This window comes from Bremia lactucae, linkage group LG3 (assembly GCF_004359215.1).
Source record: "Bremia lactucae strain SF5 linkage group LG3, whole genome shotgun sequence".
Taxonomy (NCBI): Eukaryota; Oomycota; class Peronosporomycetes; order Peronosporales; family Peronosporaceae; genus Bremia; species Bremia lactucae.
The window spans coordinates 4,610,203-4,628,510 of NC_090612.1; the positions used below are offsets into that span (position 1 = coordinate 4,610,203).

The 18,308-nt window shown below is 47.2% G+C and overlaps 6 protein-coding genes across 6 annotated transcripts; all 6 read right to left on the reverse strand.

The window, feature by feature from the left end:
- Positions 1-5,833: 5,833 nt before the first annotated feature.
- Positions 5,834-6,619, reverse strand: CCR75_008194 (uncharacterized protein; the record flags this gene model as incomplete). The annotated part of the gene is made up of 1 exon (XM_067966248.1): positions 5,834-6,619. The coding sequence occupies one exon, from the start codon at positions 6,617-6,619 to the stop codon at positions 5,834-5,836; it is 786 nt and encodes a 261-aa protein (XP_067817434.1).
- A 191-nt stretch (positions 6,620-6,810) lies between these two features.
- Positions 6,811-7,038, reverse strand: CCR75_008195 (uncharacterized protein; the record flags this gene model as incomplete). Its single annotated transcript, XM_067966249.1, has 1 exon — positions 6,811-7,038. One exon carries the CDS (start codon positions 7,036-7,038, stop codon positions 6,811-6,813), a length of 228 nt encoding a protein of 75 aa, XP_067817433.1.
- Positions 7,039-7,597: 559 nt separating this feature from the next.
- On the reverse strand, positions 7,598-9,322 carry CCR75_008196 (uncharacterized protein; the record flags this gene model as incomplete). Its single annotated transcript, XM_067966250.1, has 2 exons — positions 7,598-9,227; positions 9,310-9,322. The coding sequence occupies 2 exons, from the start codon at positions 9,320-9,322 to the stop codon at positions 7,690-7,692; spliced, it is 1,551 nt and encodes a 516-aa protein (XP_067817436.1). The 3' UTR covers positions 7,598-7,689.
- Positions 9,323-9,439: 117 nt separating this feature from the next.
- On the reverse strand, positions 9,440-11,140 carry CCR75_008197 (uncharacterized protein; the record flags this gene model as incomplete). The annotated part of the gene is made up of 4 exons (XM_067966251.1): positions 9,440-10,112; positions 10,180-10,458; positions 10,532-10,783; positions 10,886-11,140. 4 exons carry the CDS (start codon positions 11,138-11,140, stop codon positions 9,471-9,473), a joined length of 1,428 nt encoding a protein of 475 aa, XP_067817435.1. The 3' UTR covers positions 9,440-9,470.
- A 509-nt stretch (positions 11,141-11,649) lies between these two features.
- On the reverse strand, positions 11,650-12,708 carry CCR75_008198 (uncharacterized protein; the record flags this gene model as incomplete). Its single annotated transcript, XM_067966252.1, has 1 exon — positions 11,650-12,708. One exon carries the CDS (start codon positions 12,706-12,708, stop codon positions 11,650-11,652), a length of 1,059 nt encoding a protein of 352 aa, XP_067817438.1.
- Positions 12,709-13,946: 1,238 nt separating this feature from the next.
- On the reverse strand, positions 13,947-16,844 carry CCR75_008199 (uncharacterized protein; the record flags this gene model as incomplete). Its single annotated transcript, XM_067966253.1, has 1 exon — positions 13,947-16,844. The coding sequence occupies one exon, from the start codon at positions 16,842-16,844 to the stop codon at positions 13,947-13,949; it is 2,898 nt and encodes a 965-aa protein (XP_067817437.1).
- Positions 16,845-18,308: the final 1,464 nt, after the last annotated feature.

Sequence of the window (18,308 nt, forward strand, 5' to 3'; positions counted from 1 at the left end):
TGTGATTGGTAATCACACTGTGATCTTGTGCAGTTGTACTAACGACCGTACCACAAGTGAGGCCATCGCACTCACTCGTAGTACATCCACACGCTTGTGGACGCTCCAAGACGTTCATCAGATGGCCATCTGATGAATAAGGGCAGGCATCTTTACGGATCGATGCTGCCAGCTAATTCTTGGCTCATATTGTTTGAGCCAAGGTAAATTTAGGATGACATCAAATTTTTCATCCAAATCCAGTACGATGATATCATCATCGTACTGTAAATCTCTTAACGTGTAGTGAAATTTCACTACGCGTTTCATCACTGTTATCGATGCGCCTGTCGCTAGACGCACCGTCATCCTCGTTGGAGGGATGTCGCGCTCAATATATTTGAGCCTACGACCCTCTAGTGACTGGCGACGAATAAAGTTATTCGACGCTCCGCAGTCCACTAGGGCTCTGGGTGACGAATCATTTGTCACTTTTAACTTCAAGGTGATGAGGGAAACTTCATCACCAGGTGCAGAGGCACATAATGATTGTGTGTCTGGAGCAACTTTTGTCAAGAGGTTTGCAAATTCTCTTGAGGTTGCTGGATCAGTAGGGCGTTGCGCCCCTACTGACCCCGACCGTTTTTTGGCGGTCCGCCTCGCTGTTGCGATCTCGCAATAACGTCGGACCCGCGACCGTTGCCCTTTTTGACATACCGTCCAAAATTACGTTCAGTACCTTTCGGTGCTGGGCGTGGGGCACTACACTCATGAGCGTAGTGTCCTAATTTTTATCAGCGATGGCTTTTCTGCAATCGCTTATTGCTCGAAAAGCGAGGTCTCTCGCTTTCGACGTAAGAGAGGCCTATGGGTTCTGGACCTCCTAACTCGTGTCGTCTTGAGGACGATATGATGACGAACTTGCTTGAGCCTGTCTCAAGCAAAAGTTCTCCTGTTTCGCAACGGATATTGCTTCTTGAAGCGTATCCAGTTCCAAGCGGAACAGGTAGGTCTTTGCGAGACCATCCGTAAGACCTTGCATGAACAATACAATCAACGTGTGTTCATGAACTGGGATATTTGTTATACAACTTGCTAAGAGTCGTATGTGCTGGGCATATGCGTGGACACCACGCTTGCCTTGCTTGAGTTTCAGAAGCTCTAAACGAGCTCTGAACTCAGCCCTTGGTGGTTCAAACGTCTGTTTGGGCCGGGCTTTAAAAGCCTCTAGCGACTTAAAGACGTCTGGGTCGCGGAACTTAAGGCCTAGTGCCCAAGTTTTGGCCAACCTGCCAATTTGATTAAGCGAATGCGACTTGCATTTGCTCGTCGATGATGTGACGAGCCCGCCCTTATGGCATCGTCTAACTCGACAAACCATCTCAAGAGGGAGTCTACTTCGACTACCCTATACTTAGAGATGTCAATCTTTAAAGTTTCAGGACGACGCGTTTGCGTCATCCCAGGTACAGGGATCTGTACCTGTTGTAATCTCAACAGTTCCGCCTTTTGAGAGCCTTGCTGATTCAGCAAGGCTACCTTTTCCTTCATCTCGTCAAGTTCATGTTGTATGAACTTGGCGATGGTTGAATGGAAGGCAATTCTGTCTAAACTGGACAGCATGGTCAAGATTGCATCGTTTCCTACGGTCGAACTCATTCGTTCGACCGCACTCCTTTCTATGTCACTTAAAAAGGAGTAGCTTTCGAGCGAACGTGATGCGTATTCCCACTATCATCTAACATGTTCATGTTAGATGAGAGAAATGTGGTCCTTGGACTGACTACAAAGTGCTACCAGGTGTAACAGGTTTGCACTGCTTCAGTTGCGAGTGGTGCCTTACGTTATTTCACGTACACTAGCATAGCACGTGCAGAGGAAGACTTCTCTTTAAGACAACTAGCTTAAAGAGGGTTAAATGAAAACTGTATTAATATAATTAAGTATCTCTTCTTTCGATGTTAAAGCTAACATTATCAACTAATACTAAACATGCAACTGAATTTTTATCTTATCTTATCGTATCTTATCTGTCTCTCTTTTGCTTACATCTACAGTTGATTAGTCTGCGGGATAAATAGATATAATGGTCTATACCTATTTATAAATAAGATTTCTGAACATTACTACATAAAGTAATATCCACCAAATATTATCTACCATTAGATAATACATTAATTAACAACCTTTAAGTGTTAATTCCATGTACCGATACACCCCGTTACGCAAGAGAAGCAGGTTAAACCGCTTCCTCGCTGTGCTAGGATGTGTGTCTAAGTAGAGCGTGGCCGCATTACGACGTGCCGCCAACAATATACGTGTCGTCTACGGGAGCGGTGGTCCGACTATTGGTTTGAGGCTGGCAGAGAAGATTGCAGAGTGAGTATATTATCCATGGTTAGTTCAATGTCTTCCTAACTAACCTTGAGATCTTTCCATCTTCTCAACAGTCGCCCCCAGAGCTGGTTTATGTCATTCGTGCTGGCGACTCTCCCGAGGAGTCGCGACACTTCAAACTTCAACTGTATCCTGTTTCTAACATTCCTCCCGGATCACTGGGAGATCTGCTATTATAGCCTTGGTCTCAGTAAATTCGGTCTTGATCTTGCCTTTCAATGCGTAGTCGCGCAGAAACTTCATCATGATGTCCACATGTTGCTATTAGATGATGCCGCCTCGTTATCAATCTGTTGTATAGCCGCTTGGTTGTCAATCCTCAGCACAACTGGAGTCTTGAGCTCAACACCAAATTCCATCACTAGTTCCTTGATCCCAAGCACTTCCACACCGCCTACCGCGGCGGATACAAACTCGGTCTCAGCAGTCGATAATGCAACAGCAGTCTGTTTCTTACAGTGCCATCCTGCAACGATCCCATTTACGAATTGGATGCCGGCGCTTATTGATTTTCGGTCTTTGTCGTCACCTGCTTAGTCTGCATCCATATACGACACAAGTCGTAACGGTAGAGGCGGTCCGTCATCAGGCTTGACGTGTAGTACAGTTGCACGAGTGCCGCTTACATACCGCACTACTCGTTTAGCCAATTTCCAATCGCCGAGTGTCGGCTCGTGACAGCTTCTGGTGACCTTATGTACCGCAAAGGCAATATCCGGCCTCGTACAGCGGGCCAACCAAAGCAAGGTGCCGGCCAGTGATTGGAACTCCGTTACAGTTGGCCTTTTGGGTATAGTTGTGCACTTCTTGAGCAGCGGTACTAAGTCTTTGTGGGTCTGGGGATCATTATTCCCGATTGGAGTTCGCACGGCATTTAAGTTTCCGAAATCGTGCTTGTCAAACATCTCAATGATGGTTTGCTCTTGGTCGATCTTGACGCTGCCGTCTCCACACATCTGAAAACGCAAGCCGAGGAACTTTGAAAGCACCCCTAGGTCCTTTAGTTGCAGGACGTCCATGTTGGAGAAGAACTCGTCCACCACGTCGACGTGGTAGCTGTGACAATTAAGTCATTCACGTACACGCCAACCTGCACGGTGTGTTGGCCTTCTATCTTGTAGAACACACATCAACCCGTAATACACTGTTCAAAACCCAGCCCGATAAGTGTTGAGACTAGTAATTCATTCCACAGCTTTTTTAGATTGCTTTAGGTTTTAGGTGCTGCGCTCGAGTTCTAGCGCCAGCTCGTTAACACTGGACACAACAAACTTTTTAAGTGTCGCCGAATGAATATTCATCCCAGGCGGTATCTGAAGCAAGATATTGCATCCCTCCTCAACCGATGCCTTGGCGTACGCGCTTGGCACGTCTCCATGTCTAGCCGGTACATTCCATATGATCGAGAATATAATAATGATTTGGATGCTGCTCATCCTGATCACTGCTGAATAGGTTAGGATGTAGCTCTCACCCTTGACCTGGCGGTCGCCTCGGCCAACAAGTCTTGCCTTCATCTTGTCGTAGTCGCCGTTTGCAAGTCGCTTGGTTTTGTAAACACACTTAGTCGACAGCAGGTTGGCGCCCACCGGCCTGATCACGAGCTTCCAGGTGTGATTTTCCTCCAAGGATTGGAGCTCCTCCTGTTCGGCTATCGCCCATAGCTCGCTGTTGGAGCTGCGGCGAGTCTGACCGTAATTTAGCGGATCTGGTTCGTCCACGGGTCGTCGACCTTTCCCGTTGCTGACGACAACTGCATAAGCCATCAATTCTGCTGGCTTCGTGTGACAAGTCGAAACACTTTCCTTCATCTTGTTAACTGGGTTGGATGGCTTGGATGGCTTGGTTTTCTTACCGGCTTGTTCCACTAGATCACCGTCAGCCTCAGCCTTGTGTCGAGAGTTCTGCTTCACTCGCGTTGATCGACGGACTGCATCTCTGTTAGATGTAGCCGCTACTATCCTCGTCGTCGAAAATTTTTGGACAATGTTGTTTCACGAGTTCGTTAGTTCCTCCTCCGGTTTCGCCACGTCTTGGCGCGCAGTGCGGGCATATGACAACGCGATATCTTCGAGCTCATCATTGTCCATGTCTGTAGGTGCGTCTTGCACCAATTTGTTGGTTGTGTCGTCGAGTGTCTTAATAGCCGTTACGTGGCGCGTCGTAACCACGATCGGTCACTGCGTAACAGAACCTTGTAACCCTTAGTTTCCTTGTTTTTTTTCCATGATGTAGCCATCAACCGTGTGTGGTGCAAGAGTACGGTTCTTCGGATCGCGCCAAACCTGGCATGAAGAACCAAAAACGACGACATCTCGTAAACTGGGAGTTTTTTCAGTGAGTAACTTAAGTGGAGAGGCTCGGTTCAGGTTAGCACGGGTAGGACATCTGCTGAGAATATATGCTGCATACTCTGCGGCATCGCTCCAGTAGCTCAGTGGTACGTCCGAGCCAAATAACAAGCACCGAACCATGTTAAAAATCGTGCGGTTCATACGCTTTGCTTTTCCGTTGGACTGTGTGGTGTTAGCCTCGGTTGTCTGGCGTCTGATTCCAGAATTCTTGCAGAACAAATCCACATACTCGGTGACGTAATCACCACCACCATCGGTCCTTAAAACACGAATCTTGCAATTGAATTCGGCTTTTAACCATGCAACGAAATGCAAGAACTTGGTGGCAGCCTTGTTCTTGTGTGTAGCCGCAAAAACTCGAACATATGTGGTCATGTAGTCAATAAATGTGACCAGGAATCGATTAGCGCGCTTGTCTTGAGGTGAAATAGGGCCCTTTATGTCGCTGCATATGACTCCTCCAATCCTGTCGATTGGAGAATTTTCACCGGAATCCTTGGGCTGCTCGGTACGGGTGCTCTTACCTGTCGAGCATGTGACACATTTGGGACGATCGTAATTCGTGATTTTGATGCCAGAGCTTGGATCTTTTGCAATGCGCTCTATGGAATCGTAGGACAAGTGTCTTAGCCGCTGGTGAAACTGTACAAGTGTACCCATGTGCGGCGTTGACAAGCCACTGGATTTAGCGACCGCCAATAGTACTATATCAACAAGGCTCTTGCTCTTCATGTTATTCCTTAGGTAATCGACTGCCTCCACCATGCACACGTCATTAACTTATTTTGAAGCCGAACTCAGTTTGGCTGCCTTGTATGCTCTTGCCACCGTTATCGTCATCGACCCATCGACAGCCTCTCTTCTTGAGCTGACCATACGAAATCAGTCTTAAAATCCTTGGAGAGTGACGGAGCGAAGTAGACGTCGGAAAGGGTGACTTCGTGGATATCGTCATCAACGCGTGACATAAAAGTTACACTGCCGACTTTGGTCACGTGCAACGTAGCGTCGTTTGGCAGAGTGAGTCCATCTGCACAAGGCACTGCATCATGAAGTCAAGTTTCATCTCCAACAAGATGACGGCTTGCCCCGGAGTCCATGACCTAGCAAGGTTGACATCTGATACCACTGGATGCACAAAGTGTTCGCGCCTTAAAAATTGGGCTGACGGCCAAAGCAAAATGTCGATTGTTGCCCTTAGTATCGCTAGGTGTATCAGCATGTTCACTTCTCTTGACGTCAGCTGGACAGTCATATTGAGTATGACCGACTGCTCCACAATTAAAACATTGACGGGTCTCTCCAATCGCTGCGACAACATCGCGTCCCATCCTCGTGACGTTTCTCCGTTCGTCTTCGACCTCTTTTGCCCATGCTATTAACTCTTGCGAGTGTGCAATGTAGTCCAAACGATTTGGGTTAAATCGGATCATTAGCATGTGCTTTAAGTGTGGTGCGGCGTATTTGACGATGTTATCCACAATAAGCCGTTCGCTTGAGTCGCTTACTCGAGCCAGATGCATCAGGTACAGCAAATGTTGTGGCGACGTTCTTGATGTTTTTTTAGCTTCGGTAAACAACGCGGATGCTTGCTCATGCGTGACCACGACGCGGAAAGCCTTGTACATCTCGTTGAGCATGTACGTCAGTTGAGGGTTTATTTTCCACCATGTTGCTACGTTCTGACGAAAGTAGTCGGCAACGCTTGAGTCCCTCTGGAGGTACTCCCCGAGCTTGTTCACTTTAACCCGCTCGGACCAGTGATAACCAGTCGCCATTTCGGCCATCTTCAGTGCTTCAAAAGAACTGTAAGCCCATTCACGAAAACCACTGCCCAATTCTACGTAAAGTTCGTTACCCGTTAAGCATTGAATCATGAGCTTTGACATCTTGTTGCTTGGCACTGCGACAAAAGAAGGTCCAAACTGTTCAACGTCGCGCTGGTACTGTTCTTCGGAGATTCCTTCGTGAGGCTGGCTCACTGGCACGTGCTGGCCACTAGCTGTGCGGGTGTAAAAGCTTCCTTGGGCAAACTGGTAGCCAGCAGCAGCTTGTGCTTGCTCGTGGAGTACGTTTAGCGTCAATCTTGACGCGAGTAGTCCCCCTGGCGCGCAACATCTTGGATATCGCTAGCGCCTGGTAGCGTCAGTGGGGGCACGTTCGCGGGCACGACTTGCGGGCTTACTCGGTCGCAGGTTGTCGACAACGGACTTGCTGAGATCTGCCTTTCGAGGCCATCCATCCGATCGCTCAGTCTTTTTAAAAGTGCGATCACGGTTGAGTCTCCGTCTTCCCCGTGATCGGACATCGTGCAGAATTTTCTGAGTCCCCTTTCGTGGGATTCCTTGAAAACGCGCTTGCGTCGCGCTACCTTTACGTTGTAGGAGTGCGTGTGTCACTCCGTTCCAAGCTTTACGAGCTTGGGCTCATAATTTATGGGTTTGTGGCTGGCAGAGAAGATTGCAGAGTGAGTATATTATCCATGGTTACTTCAATGTCTTCCTAACTAACCTTGAGACCTTTCCATCTTCTCAACAGGCGCCCCCAGAGCTGGTTTATGTCATTCGTGCTGGCGACTCTCCCGAGGAGTCGCGACACTTCAAACTTCAACTGTATCCTGTTTCCAACATTGACTCCTCATGCGCACTACTTATAAGTAGGAAGCAGTTTTCAGACTGATTTATATTAAATTCTTTAATTTAAAACACCTTTTTTAACCGATCCTAAAATGCTGTCTCTCTAAAAAGACACTAATATGTATTGCGAGCATATTTATCTAGATGCCTTGCATAATGACGCTAGCCGTCTACCCCGCTAATGTGAATGCCCGCAGGGACATCCCATACACAAGGGTACATGACTATTATCTTCTAACAAATTTGTAAAGCACATGTTTGATTTTTATAAAAATGATACAATTACAAGAAGTAGCTTTTAGAAATGAGTTTCGCCAAAAAAGTTAGTAATCCATAGACACTTCCTCCGCAAGCTTATCCTCCGTATCCGTGTCACAAGAATGATCAATACTCAATCGTCGAGCCAATTCTGCATCAGAAAGGATGCTGGGAGTGGTACTTTGGATTGAAGGAAGCCTCGGCGAGCTTGATGTTCTTGTACCCTTACTGACAGGAGGAAATGTATCGCCTTCACTACGACGGCGATGCTTTGCTGCGTCTGCAATTTTCAAAGTCATTGGCTCGCTTTCTATACTGGTTGGGCTTGCTTTACTTGCTGATGTAGCACCGTTTTCATCTATTTCTGGAGCAAGCACAGTCCTCTTCTGCCGCCTATCGTCGTTGGCATACTTGCTCGATCTCCTGTATCGTGCATAGAGCTTCAGCACGAGGTCCACCATATCGCACTTTTCTATACATGTAACATCACTGTAACCCGCACGATCAATGCACTGCTTAAGCTCCTTAATCGACATTTTGTGAACGGATTCGATAGAAATTCCCGGCTCGAGAGGATTCTTGTACACTCGAATGGGCTTCTTGCGCTTAGGAAAGACTTTGATATCCGACTGATTGGATTGTATCTGTCTTCGCTGCGCTGGTGAGAGATCGAATGTGGATAGATCATCGGGCAACGGCATAAGCCCGACCATAACTCGTAAAAACTGCAATGCTTGAATAAAAAAATTAAATGGCCGTGGACTATTGTGTCCTCCTGGAAACTTATACAATTGATTCGGGCCATTATGAACCTTATAAAGCGCTTCCACGTGATGCGGTCCAACCAATTCGTCTTGCAAACCTACGACAAAGAATGCCGGCACGACGCACTTGTGAATCGTATTGATCGGCTTGAGCTTAAATATGTCAAATTTTGCTCGCTTTTTAATGTCCCGTCGAATGAGTCGCATGACTAATTTGACTGCAATCTTTGGCACGCCCAGTCTTCCGTCCTCTACAAGCTCTGTGGCAAGTTTTGGCAAGCTCGAGAATGGCGAGTCGAGCACCATCGCGTTTACGGTCGAATTCGTATCGGCATACATAAGCGCCGCCACAGCGCCCATGCTACGACCCCAGAGACACAAACTCGACGTCTCTTTTGTCTTCCGTATATATTTCACCGCCATCGCAATATCTGTTTGCTCGTGGTAGCCGAGTGATACGTACTTACCCTCGGATAAACCCGAGCCACAGAAATCCATAGCAAATACGGTGAAACCTGCTGGTAGCGCGTACATGACGATTTCCAACGCCCCTAAGCGACAGGAACTATTGCCGTGTAAAACAACAATACACGGAAGCTTGCCTTGGTGTCCGGTCTTGGACTTGCGCGGCTTCCACCAGCTACACTCGAGCGTGTATCCTGCTGGGTTCTTCAGCTTTAAATCCGTACGCTGCATAAGGATTTCTCCTATTTGCACGCGCTTTGGTCCAAGCTCAGAAGGTGCGTATTGAGCTCGCAGAGGTCGGATCACGGTACTCACAAGCCCTTCGTAGCCTTCTTTGACCATGGACCACATACCGCGACGATCGCTTGCAGTTGCTAGTTTCATAGAAAGAGATCAATAGCTTTAGCATTAGATTAAACGATAGGAATCTTATGAGCTTGAACACCACAGGCGTACCCGAGTCGTCCATGGTGTTGCGACCTAATGCAATCGGTTTGAAAGGAAAGTCTTTCCACACTTTCAAGTGGATTTAAAGGACTTTAATTTGGTTGATATAAACCATCACTAAATATAGCAACAAATTGCGTCTGTTAAAATGGTAATTTTTTTTTCAATCTTTACAACGTATTAGGTAAAACGTTTCTGGCGGACTGAGCGATTTGCTTTACTGGCTTAGCAAAATTGAGCGTATGCTGCGACCAGAGTGTAGTCAACACGAGCACAATCGCACCGCATTGGTGCGAAATGGCGAGTGGAAATGGCACGCAGTGAATCAGTGTTGTGATCCCCAAGAGCACTTGCCCTCCAGCAGCAGCGAGCGCCATATTCAGTGCGTTTCGCGACTGTTGCGGCAGCTGACTCCAGATGTGTGGGCGACGTGCCATACCGTACACGCCCGCAAATCCCGTTAGCGTACTTAACGCAAGGATACGATGGTCTAGCTGCACAAGTGGCACGTTTTCGAAAAAGTTTCTATACACTGGCTCAAGCGCAAATAGATTTTCTGGAATCCAGTGCTCGCCCATTTTTGGAAAAGTATTAAAGGCCATTCCAGCATCAATCCCTGCCACAAATGCACCCGAAATAATTGTGTAACCCAGAGCAGTGGAAACGTAGCCCAAATTCTTGCGGATACGGGTCACCTTCTTAAGTACGTCTGGCGAAATGATATCGCGAGTCATTGCTGCATGTGATGGAGGCTCAATCAAGTTAAATCCTGTCCACAGAAGGACACCCAGCGTTGTGAAGGCGAATGCAAGCTATCAGATACACACAGCAATACAAGTGAATACAACGCGCCCATTGTAGCACCTTAAATGAACTCACATGCGTCGCAAGACGATAAGGACTAACGCGCACTTCATTACAATTCTCCAATTGCTCGTGACCATGTTCTTCCAGTCCACTGCGCACCATCCACCAGCCAATGGCTCCTTGAGTGGCACCAAGGCTGAGTAGCACACCAAATCGCGTGTACAACTCTCGTGGAAGACGTTTGCGCAGCAAAAAGTATACTAACGGAGCTGCGTATACTATTCCCACTGTTCGGCCGAGCGTTCGGTGACCATATTCCCACCAGAAAATATGTTTAAACTCTTCAACTGTCTATTCCACGCCAAAAAGAAAGCTGCTTCTTAGAAACAAGAGAACCTTTCAGTAATCTGTCTTGCAGTCGCACCATATTCTGACGCTGCTGGTACTCTGGAAATTGTTTGTAGATGTCAAATTGCGCTTCCCACTCATCTGGCGTCACGGGTGGTAAGCTTCCCTGTGGCTTCCAATCCGTCATCGATAGACCCGATCGAGTTAGGCGAGTAGCCCCGCCAACAGCAATCATGCCACCAACCATGGCTGCCGTGCCGAAGATCCAATACGCAATTGGGCGATTGGCCGCCACATTCTCAATCGTGGCGGTGGAGGCTGCATACGGCTAAATTTATACACAGTAGATCATTCAGTCAATAATCATCAACCTGCAATAAACGGCCTATCGCGACTGCATTGCCACAAAGCCTAGCTTCTTTATACGCACTCGAGTTTTTGTGGAGTACACTAGTGGCTGCGTAGTCGTCTTGGTAGCTTTTACACTGAAACGCGACCAAAGTGATACCTCTTTAGTTGCTAATTTCGGCTTTACAATTGCCTGGTAGCGACAGCACGTCGGGCCAAAAGCGCTCTGCACAACAAAATAGTGAAATACAACACTAACAAATGGGTGTGCAAGCAAAGCACGTACAGCTCTATAAAAGCAATTAGTGGCGCCGCGACGAGCTGCCTGCGCCAACATAATCGTCTTCAAGTGTACACAAGAATTCGGAATGTTTCTAATCTGATGCGATGTGGACAACTTCATGCCAACAACCAATCATGATGAAATTTACTTATCTTACCCATTCCATTCTTCAGAAGCATAATAGTTTTTTCGGCATTTAAAGATTTTTCTGTACTGAAATTACGGTCTTGTAACACGAATAAATTTGTGTGGCTGGTAACCTTGTTGATTTAAGTTTGTGACATTGTGACATTATCGAACCGTACTCCAAAAATAAATGGATTTCGTCAAAAATAGTATTATACTCGTTGGATTACTTTTCTATTTTAGAAATGCTTGTTGTACCAGATCTAATAAAGAGAGGCGTTTCTCGTCAAATACTGAATTTTAAATCATGATCGCGTATTAGTTTTACGGAATACAAAATTCATTTCAGACATACTGTAGTTAAATATTTGACTTTATTTTCAAAGATTGCAGTTATTCAAGCCCTGCCCCAATCAAACACGTGATCTCTTCCCTGCTTATGCAATTCCGAGTTTCTCTTTTCCAAGCTCATAACACGATATCATGATAGCGCAGGATGGTGCAACACGCGCAAGTCGTGCACCAAGACCCGTAAACGCTCCACTAACGCCATTGCTGGCTACCACCTGTTTCAGCACGCTCATTCCAGACGGGTGCGATCCTTGACCAGTCATTGACACCTGCTGCAGTGTCTTCACCACATCAAAGGGGGTCGTGACCGTGGCCGCAATGGCCCCCGAAACGGCTCCACATACAAACGCTCTCTGCGCTCTCGGAAGTCTCTCTTCCGCTACATTCAACCTTTTCTGTAAACTTTCGTACGACGTCCAATAGATGGCAGAAAATGGCACGTCTCTTGCCAATGTGGCCCCCAGTCCGTTAAGCAAGGATACGTAGCCGCCACGTCGTACTGCCGACCGAAATGTGGATAGAATGCTAGATCCTCCTGCATCGCTCTGCATCCTAGTCCGAACGAGTTCAATCGGTGACGTTAACGATGCTGCTATGATCCTAGCCGTAGTTCCAGCCAACAGAGGTACAATTCCTTCCACTTCAGCCAAGTGCTGACGTCCTTCATGCAAAAGGAAATCGTACGACATGTAGTACAACACAGTAGACGGCACGGCAATGACCATAGCGGGGGAGAGCCCTGCATAGAGTCCTTTAAGCCCTTCAGTCTGAAAAACGTGGCGCAATGCGTGCGACGTGCTCTGTAGCAATGGAGGGGCAACGGCGCGCGTGCAGGACGAGCGCATGGATGCCAATGCGCAGCACCCGCGTCGTGAAGCCTGAAGCTTCTCCACAGGACGAGTTATGGAGCGATTGCATACACAACGACTACGACAGCGGCACTGCTCGACAGCAGTGGCAACAAACGTGCCAGTGCTAGAGTGTGTGATACGCAAGTCGCTCAGCGGCTTGACTGACGTTATATGCATCTGTGACTGGATGCGCACTTTAACTACGTCTAGCGGCGTCACAAAGAGCGATGTGATTAACGCTCCAGAGGAAGCCGCTACTGCCTTCTTCGCACTATCTTCCGTCTTCAGCTCCATTCGGCGCGTTTGGAAATGGCTTCATGACGTTTGAAGCCAATCAAAACAACGGCCACGCGCGTTGAGCCAATTACAATCACGAAAGATGGTCACACGGTGATTGGAGGATAATATGTAATCGCGACGATGACACCTTACATTATGGCAATTGCATCTTCAAAATTTTGTGCTTAATTAAGAAAGCGATTAATTTATGGTTCTAGATTTTAAGGGAAAAAAGTTGTAGTCAGATTTTAATGTCGTCAAAAACAATTGCATTGAGAGTTATTAACGCTGCGATAATATTCTCCTCTAGGATAGCTTAATGACCTGCTACTCTACAATCAATCCCACTTGTCCTCCAATATCCTGGTCTTATGGACCAATGTCAATATTCACAAGAAATATTTGACGTGCACGTTGACCTATAGCAATGGGCTTGACAACATATCGACATGATATGTATATGAAGGGGGTTCAGACTGTCTATTTACATGATATCATGCGCAGGATCGCTGAAAAATCCTGAGCCTGGATATGAGCGCCGGTGTCCCCGTGGTTGATCATGGCCTGCCCACTGAAAAAATGGAGACCCTCCGGGTGGTTGAGCGAGTAATTCGATACAAATGCTTAGGGTTTCTTCTCGAATGGATGTTTCGGCCGCCCGATGTTCGCGTAGCGCGACTGCACGCAGCTGTCGAATGCATGCCTTCCACACATGCTGTGTAACACTATGTCGATGTTGACTGGACCCACGGAACACCCCGCATTATGTCCGTCAAGAGACGGGTATAGTAAATCAAATGGCGATGGATGTGGCATATCGTAGATGTGGCCCCGTTCGGTCAAGTGGCTCACCACTTTGTCCCACAAGGCTTCTTCGCATTGGCAGAATCAGACCATTTGGTAGCAGGTTTAATTATCTGTATCAATAGATTACCAATTAGAGGCCCTCAATTCTGCGACTTGTCACTGTTAACTTGGCCCTTTCCCACTTAATCTAACCAAAAAATACCCTAATAGTGATAAATCAGCTTTTATCTACAACGGCTAATTTGATCGATTGCACTAAAAACACCCCGCAACCTCTATTCAATCGTTTTTAGCTTGTTTACCTGTAATCACATTGTTGCTAAACCTGCAACTATTTCAAATTCTGAACTGACCAACTCATGAATCTAGCGACGTTATCGCAATCGTCTCGTGGCAACCAATTCCAACAATGAATCGTGCCTCTCCATCGCATTCCGTAAGCCATTTTAGACTCGAGTATTACCCGCCGCATTCTGGATTACAGCACGAATTACCTTCATCTCTGCTTCAAGACGCACAAGGCGGTCCATGGCCTGCTCAAGCGACATGCTGCGCTCTGCAAACGACGTCCCAACCGGGCGGCCAGCCACAAACGAGCCACGCATAAAGGAGTCGTTGTTGAGCAGCGTAGAGCCCATACGAATACGGTTCTGGCGCTGAGCTTCGTGCTTTACGTACTTTTTGCTGCTGACCTTGCGCTCGTAGACATTCATGTGGTCCACGTGCTCGAGCATGAAGATTAAGAGCACTTTTCCCAAGTCCTGAATGACAAACCAGCAGAGGCAGTATACCCAGACAAACCCAGCAAGCTTGATTGAAATGGCCTGCATTTCGGTGAAAGGCCAAAAGACAGCCAGGAGCGTCGACACAACGGTCGCAAAGCACGCGGCAAGGGCCAAAAGGCGTCCAGGAGCACGCGTGAAAAACAAGCCGTTCGTTCGGGCAGTGAAAACCGTCATAAAGTCCGACAGTGAGATCTTGAGGTACATCATCATCATCACCTGATCATACGGAAGGTCACCGATGCCAAAGTACGCGAGCACACCATTCTTGTTCCACGAGTCGAGGCCCCAAAAAAGCAGCAAAAGCGAGCTTGCGACAGCAATGAGACCGAGCGTGGTGGAAACGCCGTAAATACGAGGCAAATTCCACGTCTCGGGACGTTTGGAAGGTACGACATTGTCATAGGCAATTGAAATAATCGTTCCATCGTTCAAGATCGTTATCAGAACTAAAGCAATAACCGGAAGTTTAAAGTACGGATCCACCCCTTCAGTCGTTTCATTGTTATTGAACGCGCAGTCTCCAATGTGTGGAACGAAGTGCTGGAATCGGCAACTGTCTGGGTGAATCAAAAGCACCGAGATAAAGAAAAACACGAGCAATTGAATTGTGCACGCAATACGATACGTCACGTAGTTGCGCATACGCTGGAAAATCTTTCGGGAAAGAGTAATTGCGTTAATAATCACGGACAGACCAGGTTGCGTCAGCACAATGTCAGCAGCAGCACGAGCTGCATCAGTCGAGCCTTCGACAGCGATGCCGACATCCGCTTTTTTCAAGGCTGGAGCATCGTTGACACCATCACCAGTCATACCACACACCCATCCACGCTGGCGTAACACTTCGACAATTAAAAACTTGTGCTCTGGGAACACTTGAGCGAATCCATCGGCACTTTCAACAACAGCCCCATAGTCGGCCCCTAAAGTCGTCGAAAGACCGTCTTGGACATTCGCAGTAGGCAAGACATCCGTTCCTAGAATAGTGGTACCCATTCCAAGCATGCGACACGTCTCGACGGCAATTACGGCTTGATCACCCGTGATCATTTTGACGCCAATGCCATTTTGATGAGCCAATTCAATCGTTCGCTTCGTGTCGTGACGAGGAGGATCTAGGAACGTCAAAATGCCCAAAAATACCCATCCACCATTGGCCTCGTCATCGGATGTCCGAGCGACAGCAAGTGAGCGGATCCCGCGCTTCGCCAGATCAAGGACCTTGAGCTCCACTTCTTCTTGAATCTCCGATACATTGTGGGCCAGTGCAAGGATAATCTGTGGAGCACCCTTGGTGACTTTAAAGACAGTGCCGTCGGGGCCACGGATGGTCGATTCCGTACGCTTTACAGAAGGGTCGAAAGGCGTGTGGTCCATCATTGTGTACTGGTCCAGCGGACGCAGATCAATGGCATTCAACACGAGCGTATCCAGTGCATCCTTGGGTGGCTCTTTCCACTTGGCCGCAAGAGCTGCGGTCACGAGCACTTCCTCACGCGTCGCTGTTGGGTGGAAGATGGGCAAATCATCTTGAAGCTCCATCTTGTTGCGCGTCAGCGTCCCTGTCTTGTCGGAACACAGCATGTTCATTCCCGAGAGGGTTTCAATAGACTGTAATTGGGTCACAATGACCTTCTCCTCGGCAAGCTTACGCGATCCAAGCGCCATTGTCGATGTACACACGACTTGCATCGCAATCGGGATCGACGCTACAAGAAGCACGACGCAAAAGGCAATAGCTTCAAGAAAGTCCTCGCCATTGTACAAGAGGTACCCAAGGCAAAAGCCCACGAGTACGATCGAAATGGCCATGAGAAACATGGTAATGCGAATCAAGATCTTTTGAAAGTGGCTTACTTCGTCCACGGACGAAATGAGGTTTGCCGTCTTCCCAAAGAACGTTTGGCCTCCCGTGGCAGAGACCACAGCCTCGACTTCGCCGCGTACGACTGTGGATCCCATTTTGGCATTGTCGCCACTAGCCATGGTCACAGGGAACGACTCGCCTGTTAAGGCGGCTTGGTCAATTTGCACGGGGTTGCCCTCGCACAAGTCACAGTCTGCTGGCACAGCTGAGCCAGCAGACAAAGTGATGCGGTCGCCCGGTACAAGCAACACAGCGTTAATCGTCTGGTGCACACCATCGCGAATCACTTGGGCTTCAGGTTTAAGACTTGCCTTTAGAGCCGCGACGGCATTGCCAGCCTTGAGTTCCTCGTACCACCCCACGGTGCCGTTTAACAATTGCAGAAACAGCAGCACGAAAAAGTCGGGCACGTCTTTCGTAATGGCTTCCACTAGGATGGCGAGCCAAATCATGATCGGCATGGGACCCCAAAACTGTTCAGCCAGCTTGAGCCATGGGCTCTTTTCCTTGCTCTCGAGCTCGTTCGGTCCAAAGACCTTGAGTCGACGCGAGGCCTCAACAGTACTAAGCCCCGCCTCGCCCGTGTCTAGCAACGAACGTTTGTCGACGCCCATATAGAAGCGATCATCGTTGCTCGCGCCGCTGTACGAGTGTTCGTCGCTGTTAGCGAGCAGCGGACTGTGCTCGGTCATGGCCACGTTCAATCTTCGAGTGCGGAATGGGGGGGAAACGAAAAGTGAGGACGTGTGAGGCGCTCAATTGCGGAAGGATCTGCTTGGGAACGAGCCAATCAATTGCGTGGAAGAGTCTGCAAACCCCACTTTTTGTCAACAATTGGGCGCTGCTTGTACCCAGCAGCTGATGACAAAGATTTTACCACTACAGTAAAGTAATCGTGTATGTGGATATGAATTTACGTCGTATAGATTAGTGCAAGCGTAGGCGGAGCTCAACATTTGTACGTGTCAGCATGGTGTGGATTTGCAGGCGCAGATCTGTACATGTTAATGAGTGGCACGGAGGAGAAGTTGTCGAGTCCAAGGACAGCCGCGAGGTGTAAAGCCAGTTACTTGATGCATCAGTGTCGTCGCAAAATTTTCGCTGAAGTTCTGACGGTGGGACACGAGTGACGATACGTAGTATACATGCATTAGGATTATGATAGCATCATTTGATGGAAGCGTGCATCAAGCGATACAATTCCTCCTGCGAAGGTTTATTTGTGTTGCGCTCGTCTTCGTAAAAAAAAGTTATTGTTTAATTAACTGAAGAAAAATTACTTCTTCTTCCATACCTTTCAACTTGATACTTCAATATCCAAAGGCCATTTTCTTTTCTCATATTTATCTGGGTGTATCGTTACATGAAATTAACACTTAAAGGTTGTTAATTAATATATTATCTAAAAGGTAGATAATATTTGAAGAAAATTATTTCATATAGTGGGTTCGATTCCCGGACGGCGCAGACAAATGGGCCGAAAGATCTGTAAAGTCTGCGGATTGGACCAATGCTCAGCATTCTTATCCATAAATAGGTATAGACCATTATATCTATTTTGTAACAGGGCACTGCGACTTGTACTGTTTCAGTACAAGTCCACTTCACACTGCTTCAGTTGTGAGTGGTGCCTTTCGTTAGGTGAAGTACACTGTACGTATAGAGAAAGACTTCTCTTAAGACAAGTTAACTTAAGAGGGTAATATGAAAACTGTATTAATATAGTTAAGTGTCTTGTTAATCTATCTTTGTAAATGCTGACTTATCTATAAACTAATACTAAACATGTAAATGAATTCTTATCTATCTTATCTTGTAACTCTCTTTGATTACTTCTACAGCTGATTAGTCTGCGGAATAAATAGACATAATGGTCTATACCTATTTATGGATAAGAATTCAGGACATTACTATATAAAGTAATATCCTCCAAATATTATCTACCTTTTAGATAATATATTAATTAACAACCTTTAAGTGTTAATTTCATGTAACGATACACCCCGTTACATCACCCCTCCCTTAAACGACAATCACTCTGAATGTCATTAGATGGAGTGGTCGCTAAATGACCACTTAATTTTTAAAATGTTTTTGATTGGTCAGATCCATCATTTTAAATTCCATCGCATGAAGGAACAATTCATGCGGGGTGA